At 50.2% G+C, this 12,981-nt stretch overlaps 1 protein-coding gene across 6 annotated transcripts in view; it reads right to left on the bottom strand.

Moving 5' to 3' along the window:
- NINL (ninein like) overlaps positions 1–12,981 on the bottom strand; it is a 168,280-nt gene that overhangs the window by 50,829 nt on the left and 104,470 nt on the right. For 3 of the 6 annotated variants that reach the window (XM_059134247.1, XM_059134243.1, XM_059134242.1), the window contains exons 8-12: positions 12,735–12,905; positions 8,867–9,003; positions 7,382–7,522; positions 1,744–1,918; positions 335–445 (exon numbers count right to left, since the gene is read on the bottom strand). In XM_059134247.1, the coding sequence (XP_058990230.1) occupies positions 335–445; positions 1,744–1,918; positions 7,382–7,522; positions 8,867–9,003; positions 12,735–12,905 (735 nt within the window). The remainder of the gene's footprint in view (positions 1–334; positions 446–1,743; positions 1,919–7,381; positions 7,523–8,866; positions 9,004–12,734; positions 12,906–12,981) is intronic. The other 3 variants (XM_059134246.1, XM_059134248.1, XM_059134244.1) reach the window with 2 other exon arrangements.

Raw genomic sequence — 12,981 nt, 5'->3', positions numbered from 1 at the left:
TTACTTAAAGTGACGGGCAGGGCCAGAGGGAGACATCTCATGATGGGCATGGAGCTCTCCTCTGTGTCCCTCACCACTGAGAACCCATCATGAGGGTCTGTGCAGATGGCACTGTCATTAAATGTCCAGCAGGCATAGCGTCGCTAGGGTGTACCAGTACCCTGACACTTGCACAAAAAGGAAGAACACAGAAGGAGAGTTGCCCTGTTGCTTTTCTCTCCATTCTAGAATTGTAGTGGGAAATAACTGAATTCACTCACCTATGTATTCTTTTTCAAGTCCCTGACACTTTTTACCCAGAACCCAGAAACTCAGAATCAGCAAAGGGACTTGCCTTGTCCTTCAACACAAAGTCCATGTCATTCTGAAGTTTCAAGACCAGCTTCTCTGATTCCAAAAGCTTTTCCACAACTTCAATAATCTCCTTCTGTAATCGACTGTTTTCCTATAAGACACAAGCCAGCAGTTTGCTGGACTTTGGGAGTGGAGGACAGAGCTGTGGGCAGCCTGTCTCCCCTCTGCATCAGGGACTTTTCCCTCAGCAGCGCTCACAATCATGAAAGAAACCTGAAAATGCAGCATGACTGGTGCTCACTGCCTTGGCACCTGCAGTGGAGGCTGTGCTGGGGACCAGCACCACAGAGCCCCTCACCAGTGCCTGTCGCTTTCCCCACTGCCCCTTCTTTTCATGCCCTGAATGTTCAAGGAGGCTATGAGTAACACAAGAAGAGGCTGGGAGGCAATCCTTTGTGAGCTGTTGTCTGAAAGAGGGATTGGAAATGGCACCCTCACCGCTCAGATGTCCCCTGGGGGAAGAAGGCAGTGACCATAGACACAGGGAACCAGTGAGAAGAGCAGTAAGGACACAGTTCAGGCAAGGACACAGCTTTTCCCCCAGGGAGACAGAGACCAGGCAGATGTGGAAAGAATCTGCCGTCTCTGAGTTAGGAGAGGAAGACAGGAGCCCAGGAGGGACCAGGAGACATGGGGCCAGAGGACAGCTCAGGGGATAGAACCAAATGTATGGTGGGTATGGGTCATGGGACATTTACCAAAGCCCAGAAAACCCATTTGCTTCAAGCTACACACCAGGACTCCAGCAGGGTAAGCTTTAGGTTTTGGGTTTTTGCTGATCCCATAGACACTCTGGTCTCGGGGTGGGGAGGGCATGCAGCAAAGCTGGCTGTGGCTGCTGAACCTCTCTGACCACTGTCACCCTGAGCCAGAGCAGAAAGTAAGAGCTCTACAGGTCCCCCATGACCAGAGAGAAGGAAGAGGCAATGCCTCTTGTGGAAAAGCCAGGACCCTATTGCTTTGGCTGAGAAGTGTGTTCTCTCTGGTCACAGCTGATGCTCCTCAGTTAGCAATCCCAGGCATTTCCCTACCATGGAAATGTGAACTTAAGATTCCTAGGAAGCTGGGCGCCTGAGTGGCTCAGTGGGTTAAGCCGCTGCCTTCGGCTCAGGTCATGATCTCAGGGTCCTGGGATTGAGTCCCACATCGGGCTCTCTGCTCAGCAGGGAGCCTGCTTCCTTCTCTCTCTCTCTGCCTGCCTCTCAGTGTACTTGTAATTTCTCTCTGTCAAATAAATAAATAAAATCTTTAAAAAAAGAAATAAAGATTCCTCGGAGGTTTCCAGTTCCTGACTAGGAAAATGTGGGGAATGGGAGGATGAACTTTCAGGTGACCTCCTTTTTGTTGTTCAGGGCAGGATGACCTAGCAAAACACTGCTCCCCATCTACCTTCAGGGCCAGGGTCAGCTTCTCCCGGAGGCTGGCCTCCTCGGCCCGCAGGCGCTCCAGGTCCTTCTCCAGCATGGCCCTCTGCTTGCAGGTCTGCTCCCAGAACAGCTCACGTTCCCTCTCCACCTCGGATCGCAGGAGGCTCAGCCTTTCCCGGTACCCCTGCTCCAGATGTCTGCAAAACACACCCAGTCATGTGTCAATATGTCATGTTGATTCCCAAGGAGACCCCTAGACCCATAATGACCCCCTCCTCTTGGGGGACATCCCCTGGGCAACTTGGTCTTTCTTCCCTGGAAACTTCCTGCCTGTAGCACTTGGCCACACTGTCTGGGACTCAATTGTTCCTGCTTGACAGATGGGGTCACTGGACCTTGGCTAAACTGCACATGCTGTAAGGGCAGGGGCCCTCCTTTAAAGCCCCCCTACCCTGGGCCTGATGGTGGATGCGCCCCTACACTCTCCAGGACTAGGAAGGTGACAAGGGAGGCCAGCAGGTCCCTGGAGCCTCTGGAGAAAGCTAGCCAGTGCTCTTTCTGGGTAGACCTCTCTGATGCCCTCTCCCCTTCAGCTACCTCCCACACCAGGGCAGCCTGGATAACCAAATGTGTACCAAAGTAAGCCCCTCGTGCAGGACCCAGGCAACATAAAACCTGCAGACTGCGAAAACCAAAGCAATCAGAGGGGAAGGTATGAGACATTTCTCCCCCTCAGTTTCTGCTTACTCTTTTGTAAGAACTGATAGAAATATCAGCAGAAAAAGTGCTAAATCTTATTTTATTTTATTTTTTATTTTTTAAAGATTTACTTATTTGAGAGAGAGAGAACACGAGAACAGGAGGAGGGGCAAAGAGATGCAGACTTGCAGCTGAGCGGGGATCCTGACGCAGTGCTCAATCCCAGGACCCTGAGATCATGACCCAAGCCAAAGGCAGCCGCCCAACCGACTGAGCCACCCAGGTGTCCCCAAATCTTAGTTTTATCACTGAAACAATTGCTTAGCAGGATTTCTCAAACCAAGTCTCTCTAGAATGAAGAGGATCAAAACTCTTACTTCATTTAGCAGAGGGCTTGGCAATGTTAATAATTCAGCAGAGAACACCAGGGGTTTGTCCTTCACCCCAGACTGCCCCTCCCACCCCTGCCCCAGACAGTCTAGACTTTCTCATCTCAGAACTTTAAGGAAAGAACACCCAGCAGAAAAGGAGATGGAGAAAGGGCAGCTATTACTTAGGGGAAAACAATAAGATGAATCTAGCTAATGTAACACTCCACAAACCTTTGGGGTAGTTTTAAAAAACACCTGTTTGACCATATCACTGCATTCTTTAAAAGCTTTAGAAATATCCAACAAAAGAAAAATGGATAAATAAAACATGGCAGATGCGCATAACGGGATGCTCTGCAGTCATCATAAAAGCATATATAATATGATACCATTTTGTAAATAATTCTGTGCGTGGGAAAAAGAAGTAAAGGACATAAAAAACTTCAGGAGTGGGACGCCTGGGTGGCTCAGTTGGTTAAGCAGCTGCCTTCGGCTCAGGTCATGATCCCAGCGTCCTGGGATTGAGTCCCACGTCGGCTCCTTGCTCAGCAGGGAGCCTGCTTCTCCCTCTGCCTCTGCCTGCCATTCTGTCTGCCTGTGCTCTCTCTCTCCCCCTCTCTCTCTCTGATAAATAAATAAAATCTTAAAAAAAAATTAAAAAAAAAAAAACTTCAGGAGTGATAACCTCTGAGTGAAATTTCTGCTTTTGTTTTTACTTTTACTTGTTTTTCAATAATGAACATGTATCACTTATTTCTCTTGTAATAAGAAAAACCCAAATGCAGCCATAACAGCTATTTCTAGAAACTCCTGATACTGCTCCATTACTCACGGGGCAAAATCCAAACTCACAGGGCCTTCATGGACACCTTGACCAGATAAGGCTTTCAAGTTTGTGATTCTCTGGCCCCAGGAAAGATATCAGAAAATTCTTCCCATGTGCTTGGGAAAGAAGCAAGCCTAATATGCCATGACTGAAGCAAATCAGTTTTCAGTTATAAAATGATCTAAAACCAATTTACATTTAGCTCTTGGACACAGTTCTTTAAAAAGGAATTTTCTCCCTTGAACAACATTAACCAAGGGTTGGCACATGGCAGTGCAGGGCAGACAGGAAGATCATGTGGGAGTCAGGCTGCTCCAGATTCTAGACAGGCACCTGTGGGCCCCTCTTGCCTAGTGGTCCCTAGGAGGCTGCGACCCAAGGTCTCAGTGGCACCAGAATCAGTCCATCTCCTGCTCAGGGCAGATCCCAAGCCTTCAACGTCAGTGGTGAGTCTAACAACAGACCCATGCTGTTAGAAGAGCCATGAGGAGGCAGGGGAGGCACCGAGAAGGGAAGATGCAATCCCTCTGTTGTCCTCTTCCAAAGTTCCTTCAGTCATGCTGTGACTGAGAGAGGCTCACTCTGTGGAAACCCACACTGACCTCACACTCTATTTTGTGAGATCAGGGAACTAAGGAGACTACACCAGGTGAGCAAAATCATACATCAGCAGCTGCAAAAGCCAACCAGCTAAGGACTCTAATTTCATCCACAGGAACTTGCTCAGTTAGAAGTGGTCAGTGGGGAGGCTTGTGGCTGGATGCTAGAAGGGAATCAGCTGAATACAGACTGTCGATTGCTGACAGGAGCAGAAACAACAGGCAGTTATTTCTTAACTAAGTCCTCCCTTGCGAAAAACACCGCCCACGTTCCACACGGAGGGAAGGGCAGCTCAGCAAGGCCACAGCCAGCACATCCTCTGAGCTACTCAGTCACGGTGTCATGGTTGGTCTCCCCACCCGGGGTTCCATGGCCTTACTACCACCTTCTTACAGTGAGACCATGTTTATTTATTTTCTCAGGTTTGACTAGAAATATTTTTGAAAATTTGATGAAAGGATCCTTACAGGCTACAGGCACCAAGCCCCACTAATGGTCTCCTGAACATCCCACTATCCTGTGAGAGTCTTTCATGCAGGAATGATGGAATGCGTTTGCAGGAGTGCAAACTTATACATACACACTGTATACTCACACAGCCACACACACACACACACACACACACACAAGCACTATAGCCTTGATGCCATCTCTTGCATACCTTTTCTCCAAGCCAGGCAGAGTAGGTGTGGACGTCTACTGGAAAGCAGACCAGATCTCAGCCTGCTTCATCTGGCCTTCTCCAGCCACCCCCAGAAAGGAAAGGTTGTCTGAGGCCTCTGCGATTCCAAAGGCCTGTGGACTCAGATGGGTGGCCCTGCTCAGCTCTGAGCCTGCTTCCCCACAGACCAGTAGGGATAGGCAATACCTCCTTTGGAACCCCTAGTGCATGGGTCCTATGGGAGGGTGAGCCGGTGGGGCCCTCTCATGTGCTGACCTAGGATGGCAGTATGTGACTCCAGGTGACCTCAGCTTGGGAAGAGCTCCTTCTGCCTAAGGGTCTGTTTTCTTACACTCTGAATACAAAGCAGACCAGGGCCTCACACTCTCTTATCTCAGAGAAAGTATATTACAAGGAGATGGGAGACCTGGCTTCAACTTTTAGGCCACATTGGTTGTGTGATTATGGCATGCTACTACACTGCTACAAGCCTCAGTTTCTTTGGCTGAAAAATGGGGCCAAAATGGCCTCTCTGGATAACTGTGGCTGTTGAGTTAGGATACCCAGTGCACAACAGAAGCACAACATATCACAGTTTCCCAGGCTGCAACAGAAGCTCCCTCCTAGGGGGCTGAGGGGCTCCTCAACCTACAGACCTCTAGCTGCACAATGAAGGCAAGGTGCCCAGCATCCCTGCTGAAGACGAAACGGGCTCTTGGTCTTCGATCCTTACTCTTCAGTTGGGCACAATCAACTGGCCCTGTGTGGCTATGAAACCACCCCCCAACATCTGCTATGGCCACGTTGTGAACCTTGGAGCCCCAGGAAAGCAGGCTACACCCCTCGATGTCTCCAATCTCTCCCACTGTGAGCCATGGAGGCAAGGGCTTTGTAACTGTAACCGTGACAGTCCCCACACATGGCAGGAGTAAGCCTTTTTGGGATAGTGCTCAGAAGCCTGCTGTAAGGTGGATGGGGTCAGATAAAATGTCCGTACACTGCCCACCCAGGGCCACGCATGTGGGGGCTTCATGTAGGTCATGTCAAACAAACACTGCCAGCAGGGCTGGGGTGAGGAAAGGGTTCCCTTCAAATGCAACCACACAAGACAGTGAGAGGCAACATCCAAGAGATGCAGGAACTGGATGGCTTATCACAGGCTCTCACACACCTGCTCGCTGAAGCCACATATACCACCTGAGTTCCTCAGCTACCCGCAGGCATGAGATGTGCCTGGTGGCTACAGGCACCAAACCCTGCTGAGGGCTCAAACACAAGGACTGGTAGCCTCCCACCCAGAGCACAGTCTGTCACCATTCCCACTTCACAGCTGAGAAATCTCAGGGGCTCTGTCCACCCAGGGTCATAGCAAGGGCTGCTGAGGGAGAATGAGGTGGGAGGCTTATAGCCCCCCAGTGCCCCCACTACTACCACTACCGAGAGCTGAGTATAGCACACTGGTTTTCCACAATGCACACCCTTTGCTATCCTTGAGGGGACACCTCCAGGTGACAAAAGCATCCAGAAAGTGAGTAACCAGCTCAGTTCCTGCCAGGGAAGCCTAGCACAGACTGTTCCCCGCAGTGGGGTGAAAAGCCCCTCCTCTGTTTGCCCTTGCCTGGGGTCTGATCTTCGGGCTGGATTTCTTTACATTTTGATTAATAAATCAGAGAGGTGGGTTTTATCTCCATAAAAGGTCAGAAATCCTTCCCTCTGGTCTGTGCAGCCACCAGCCCCCCAGTGCAACAGACCGCCCTCCAGGGGTCTGCTTAACCCATTGTACCTCCTAACATCTGAGGTCAGGTTTCAGGCTCCGGGCTCCTCCCACCATGGCAGGCTCCTTTTATCAGTCTCCAAAACCATTCACCAGCCCTCTTTCAAAGCCTTCGTCCATGTCACCAGCCACAGGCACACAGAGAAGACCCGGGTTAAGAAGGACAGACCCCATTAATAAAGCAGAGAATGGGAATTTCCCCTGCAGTCCACAGGCACACATAGCTGGATGCTCCTACACATGTCCCCACAGCATTAAGAGCAAGGCTGTTTTTTAAATACACCCCTCTTGGGGCGCCTGGGTGGCTCAGTGGGTTGGGCCGCTGCCTTCGGCTCAGGTCATGATCTCAGGGTCCTGGGATCGAGTCCCGCATCGGGCTCTCTGCTCAGCAGGGAGCCTGCTTCCCTGTCTCTCTCTCTGCCTGCTTCTCCATCTACTTGTGATTTCTCTCTGTCAAATAAATAAATAAAATCTTTAAAAAAAAAATAAATAAATAAATAAATAAATACACCCCTCTTCTTTCCAGGAAGGACATCCCCAGAGGTGCACCTTCAAGATTTCTACTGGCTCAGGTAAAACAGGAGGGCCTCAACTCCAGCATGTTCATGACCACGGCCTCAGCTAGCAGCAGTGCCACATCCACCACCTACCCGTGGCCAGGGCTGGAGAATCACCACCCAACTGCTAAGGAGTTGCCACCCTGGGCTTGGGTATGACCCCAAGACCTACTGGATCTTCTTCTCTGTGAGCTGCTCTAAGGCAGAGTGACAGTCATCCATCTCTTGCACAAACTCCAGGTTCCTCTTCTCTGCTTTCTCCAGGTCCTGCCTCGCCTTGTCTCGCTCCTTTGCCATCTGCTCCACTTGCCCTCTGCCACAGGAAGGAAACAGGGTGAGATGAGGACACATGCTCTGGGGCCAGCAAGCCCTGTGTCTGCATGAATGACAGAAGGGGCTGCATTAACGGGGTGCTGAGCATGGGCAGTGCTGTGCTTTGACCTCACTGCCACCACCAACCATCTCCTGAAATTGGTTTCCAGAATTACTCTGTCCCTTTTACTTGCACATACTGAGAGAGAAGCTAAATGATGTGTCAAGAAGGTTTCTAGAAAGTTTCTGAACCAAGGAAGTCTGAACCTAGAGCATTACAGTGTGCCACACCTCCAGATGGCCCAGAACAGGTGAGAATTTATCCATGCCCCCTCCCCTCCTGTCTCCTCTCCCAGAGATCCTCAGCACCCAATCTAGGACTAGATACATGAAGGGGGAGAAGGCTGGTCACCCATGGTCCTACCTGGTCACACCCCGACACCTGCAGCCTGACATCCAGGTGAGTCCCCCAGAGCAGGTCACACCTGTAGCTCTACACTCCCCGACACCTGCCATTTTGGTGACCATTTCTCCCCCTGAAGAGCATGGAGCTTTTCTTCCTCTACCTTCCCAAGGCAGAGTCTTTCTGGGGTCCTATTTGCAGAGCTGCCTGAGGGTCAGAAAGCTCACCCATCAGCACCTAACAGGATGTAAAATCTTGAGGACAGAAATCATGATTTCTTTTCTGCAGCTTTGGGACACCAATAAACACAAAAATGATCTTTATGCCAATCTGCTGAGCAGACAGATGGTGAGAATACTCAGCTAATCAAAAGCTGAACTCAACTAAAATGGAACTCATTCTCTGCCCCTCCCCCCGTTACTTTGCTCTTGGTGACCATGTTGAGGAACACTTTGTTCTCTTCCCCAGCCAGCCGCCCCAGCTCAGGAGCCCTCTGCCTGCTCTTGGAACACATCCCTGCTGGCTAGAGGATTTTGGCCTCTGCATCCAAGAGCGTCAGTGTCAGCAGGATGAGCATCATGTTCAAATGCCCCCTTTGGAACCTTGCTAAAAGGGGCTAAGGGAGGACCTCGACATCAGTTTCTAAGTGTGAAGACAGGCCAGTGACTCTGAAATTCTGTGGCTGTAAAAACTCAATCAGCAAGGCCCTCTCAGGCCACACACAGGGATGTCACTCAAGCCATAGGGAGCGCTCATCTATTTCCCTGTCCCCCAAAATGCCCACTAAAGGAGAGCCAGTGGAAAAGGTGGTGTCGAGCTCCCTGGCCCCTGGGACTGGCTTGGGGTGGACAAGGGCAGGATGCCCATTTCCTGGGACTTCCTACCACTCAGCAGGCTGGCTAGCTGTGCCCACCCCCCAACCCCAACACACTGAGCTCTTACTGGCGGAAGGTCAGCTCCTCGCGGTAGCAGGCCAAGGCTGCCTGCTGAGTGGCACCACCAACCATCATGAGCTCATTCTCAAGGGCCCAGGTCAGCTCCAAAAGGTTCACCTTCTCGTCCACATTGAAGTCGAGACTCTGGAAATAGCAAAGTCTGTTGGGCAGGAAAAGATGTGTGGCCTCTCCAAACACTTCCTGGCTTTCCTAAGAGCAGGCAGGGCCCAGATCCACACTGTCCTATAGGCAGTACCTGCCAACTTTTCTAAAGTCTCTGCCTCTATCACCATTCATCTTATGGATGTGGATGTGCTCCAGGCTGGACAGAGAACCTCATCCTAAAAAAGTGACACAGAAGGGGCATGTCCCAAGCAGAGGACATCATGGGGCTTGACAGGAGACCAGGGGAGATGCCTTTCTCCCTGTGAAATAACTTGCTGTGTGGACCCTGCTAGCCCTGGGAGCAGTATGAGGAGACCTGACCTGAGCTCAGTGCCACTGAGAAGCAAGCAGAGGAGAATGCAGAGTTCCCTGACAACACCCCTGGGACGCCTTCTCCCGAGTGCCTGTCCAGGTGAGCCCCTAACGTCCACTCTGCTTAAGCCAGTTGGAGTTGAGTTGTTATCATTTCAAGCTAATAGAATCTCTGTGAAATGTGTGTATGGGTGGGTGGAAAAATGATCTGATAGACGAGCCATAGCCCAGCACCACAAAGAGTGGAGCACTCTTTTCCCATCAGGGTTCTGAAAATAAGAGAATAAAACAATTTATATGTATTGTATCACAGTAATAATAAACCATACCCGTATACCCCTCTGCTCAACTAATAACACTTGCTGCATTTGCTTTTCTCGTGTTGAGTATTCTTGATCCCTGCTTCTTTCTAGGACGTCAAAAAATCAGTCATGTCCAAGTCCAGAGGCAGGCACCACGTCAGGGCCTGTAGATTAAAGAGCCACCACATTCCCAGATCACACGTGGGCATGAGACATGCTCCCTTTTTTAACTTATGCCACAGACACTTGATATCCACTGCTCCCCCACCTCCCAAAGCACTTCTGAAGAGAAATGACAGAAGGCAAAAACATGACAGGTCACAGCAGCAGCTTCCTGGCCAAGGAGAAAGGAATCATCAAAACCCACAAGGGATGGGTAGAAACCAGTCTCCAAGACAGCCCCGTGCTCCTCACCTTCTGGTATCCACTCCCAGGTGCTCCCCTTCCACACCGAGCAGGGCCAGCCCGTGACCCACAGGGTACTAAGGAGGTGACAGTGTAGGGCTTCTAAGGCTGGAGTGTGGCAGACACATGGCCTCCTCCCCGCCCTCTCTGAGATGGTGCTCCAGGGAAGCTGCTGCCCAGGTGTGAGGACGCTCAAGCAGTCCGAGGAAGGGGCCCTGTGCAAGAAAGGAGGCCCTCCCACCTACAGCAAGCATCAATCTGCCAACTTGGAAGAAGTAGCTCGGCCCCAGTCAGGCTCTCACAAGGCCTCGGACCAACCTCAGGGGAGACCCTGGGCTAGAACTACCCACTAATTCCCAAATTCCTGACCCACAGAAGCTGTTCTGTATAAGAACAGTCATCGTGTGTGAAGGTGTAATTCAATGGTGATTTGTTGAGGGGGGACAGATAACCAATCCCAGGCCTCCTCACAGAGCATCCCTGAGGGCCTGGCCAGGAAGTGCCCTGAAATGGCCAGGTGTCTTGAGAAGCTGGGTACATGATACCAACACGTCCAGGTTGAGGGCTCACTCAGCTGGGTGCTTCCTTGGGCAGCAGCCTGTGGTCTTGAGCACCAACGTGACAGGTAAGCAGTTTCTGAGAGTGCTGCGGGCAGGAAGGGGCTTGACTCGGCAGGCCAGGACCTGGACCACCTGTCCCACTTACTGGTGCACAGGCAGCCACCCCATCTGTCACATGCGACAGAAACACCTTCCAGGCTGCATAAGGAGTAAATAACATCACAAACTTCACAGGTCCTTGCTTGGTGCCAAGTACTGAGAGTTCAGTAAACATCGTAGCCTTTCAACAAAATGGAAGCAAACTCAGAATGCAACTGGTGAATTATAAATTGCTAAAGAACTAGAAATACTCTGTGATAGCAGGAAAGCAACAAAAATGTTAAGTTATGAAATGTCAGAGGCAAATTTGAGATTCACCATCTGTCAGGTTATGATGGCAGCGGACCCACCTCCAAATGACAGGGAATCAGAACATAGTTTCAGGGAGAATCCCCAAACCATGAATTCCTTTGCTCTCTACCCTCCCTAGTGGCCAGTCTGGTGATCTGGGCTTGGTCTCTGGCTCTCAGAACAATTCCAAGGGCCAGGTGCCCAGGCCTGTCTTGGCTGTTTGCTCTCAGAACAATTCCAAGGGCCAGGTGCCCAGGCCTGTCCTGGCTGTTCAGGCTCCACCCAGGCTGCTGGGTGGTCACATTCAGCAATGGCTGAGTTGATGTCCAGGAGGGACTGGCTCAAGGTGTCAGGAGGCCTATCTTAGAGACTGTTGCTGGACTCCTCCATGTAGTGTTAGTTTGTGTTAATAGGGACATTTTGAGAGGTAATCTGATGAAGCCTATCAAGAGTTAAAACTCATAGCTTCAGGAATCTGGCCTACAAAGATATACCAGCATAGAAACAGGAAGATACATATACATTTTAAATGCCAAGATTTAAAACAGAAAAAAATCTACATGTACAAGATAGAAAAGGTAACATAAATTAACAAGTATATGGTATACAGATTTTGCAAAACAAATTTTAAAGCTGGAATATCTAAAATACACATTTCTTCTCTGTGTTGGAGAAGGGCTCTATAGTACTCCCATTAAGCTGTTAGGTTGCTCCTCCTGCAGAGTGGGAGCAAAGGAGAGCAGGCTTTACTATTTTTCTTTAAATTTTCTATACAGTTGACACCTTTTTTTTTTTTTTTTTTTACAACAAATTCAGAAATGAAGATCATCAGTCTAGCTTACCAATACACTTCCAAGAACACACAGTGTGTTCTTCCCTCACCCTTGTCCTGCTCCCAGAGCAGGCTCCCTCCAAACCCCAAGGGTCTGGCCCTAAGCTCCTGGGGGAAGTCAGACTGGCCCCCTCTGAGGACAGCCAGGCAGCACACCTCTCTATGTCCCACCCAGTGGAGGGAGGGTATGGGCAAGCTGGGTCTGTGGGGAGAGGAGCTTGCCCAGGCTGGCAGGCAGCTCTGACAGAATTCAGGTTCACTACAGAGCTTGTCCTCAACAAATGGAAATACTCAGACTACTGGGACTCTACCACAAGTAGAGTCTCTACCACAAGGAAGGAAATTTCCTTCCCTCATCTGGGACTGAATCCCTCATCCAGGCAAGCAGAACATCTCCAAGGTTAACAATGCACTGGAGGGAATGTCAATATACTAAAACCTATTTTCAAATGGATTTGTTTCAGACTGTTGTTTTTCTGTTTCTTATTTATTATCTTTTTAAATTAAAAATCTCCTATATTTTAAAGATTTTCATTTATTTGTCAAAGAGAGAGAGAGAGAGCATATGCACAAGCAGAGGGAGCAGCCGACAGAGAAAGAAGCAGGCTTCCCATCAAGTAGAGATCCTGAGGCAGGACTCAATCCCAGGACCCTGGGATCATGACCCCACCCAAAGGCAGACACTTAACCGACCAGGTCACTCAGGCATCCCAAAATCTCCTATATTTTAATAGTAAAAAATACAGAAGAAAGTAATTCCAATAGACCTTTCCTACATGGGGTTCTCTGCAGAGACTTAAGGGCCTATGTGTCTGGGATACTCTGTCCGGCCTCCTCTGTGTGCAGAGGGCCCCAAGGTCCCCCCCGGATGTTCTCCCGGGGGCAGCTCTGAAGAGACCAGTTCCAGACCTGCAAGATCTCCCTGCCATTCGGAATTCCCTCCTGGGCCCACAGGGCGATGAGCTGCTCGGGAACTGCAAAGCCAGTGCCGTCATCAATGCTGCACAAGAGACGCAGGCCTGAGCACACAGACACAAGGGACGATGTTGTGGCAGTTGGGCAGCCACCCTCCTCCAGGACCTGCATGCAGGGAAAGCAAAGGGACCCATCAGCACTTCGGCGTCCTGTCCATTTTTAGGACTTTCCAACCTCAGCA

Source organism: Mustela lutreola, chromosome 9 (genome assembly GCF_030435805.1).
Source record: "Mustela lutreola isolate mMusLut2 chromosome 9, mMusLut2.pri, whole genome shotgun sequence".
NCBI lineage: Eukaryota > Metazoa > Chordata > Mammalia > Carnivora > Mustelidae > Mustela > Mustela lutreola.
This window is presented reverse-complemented; position numbering and strand designations above follow the sequence as displayed.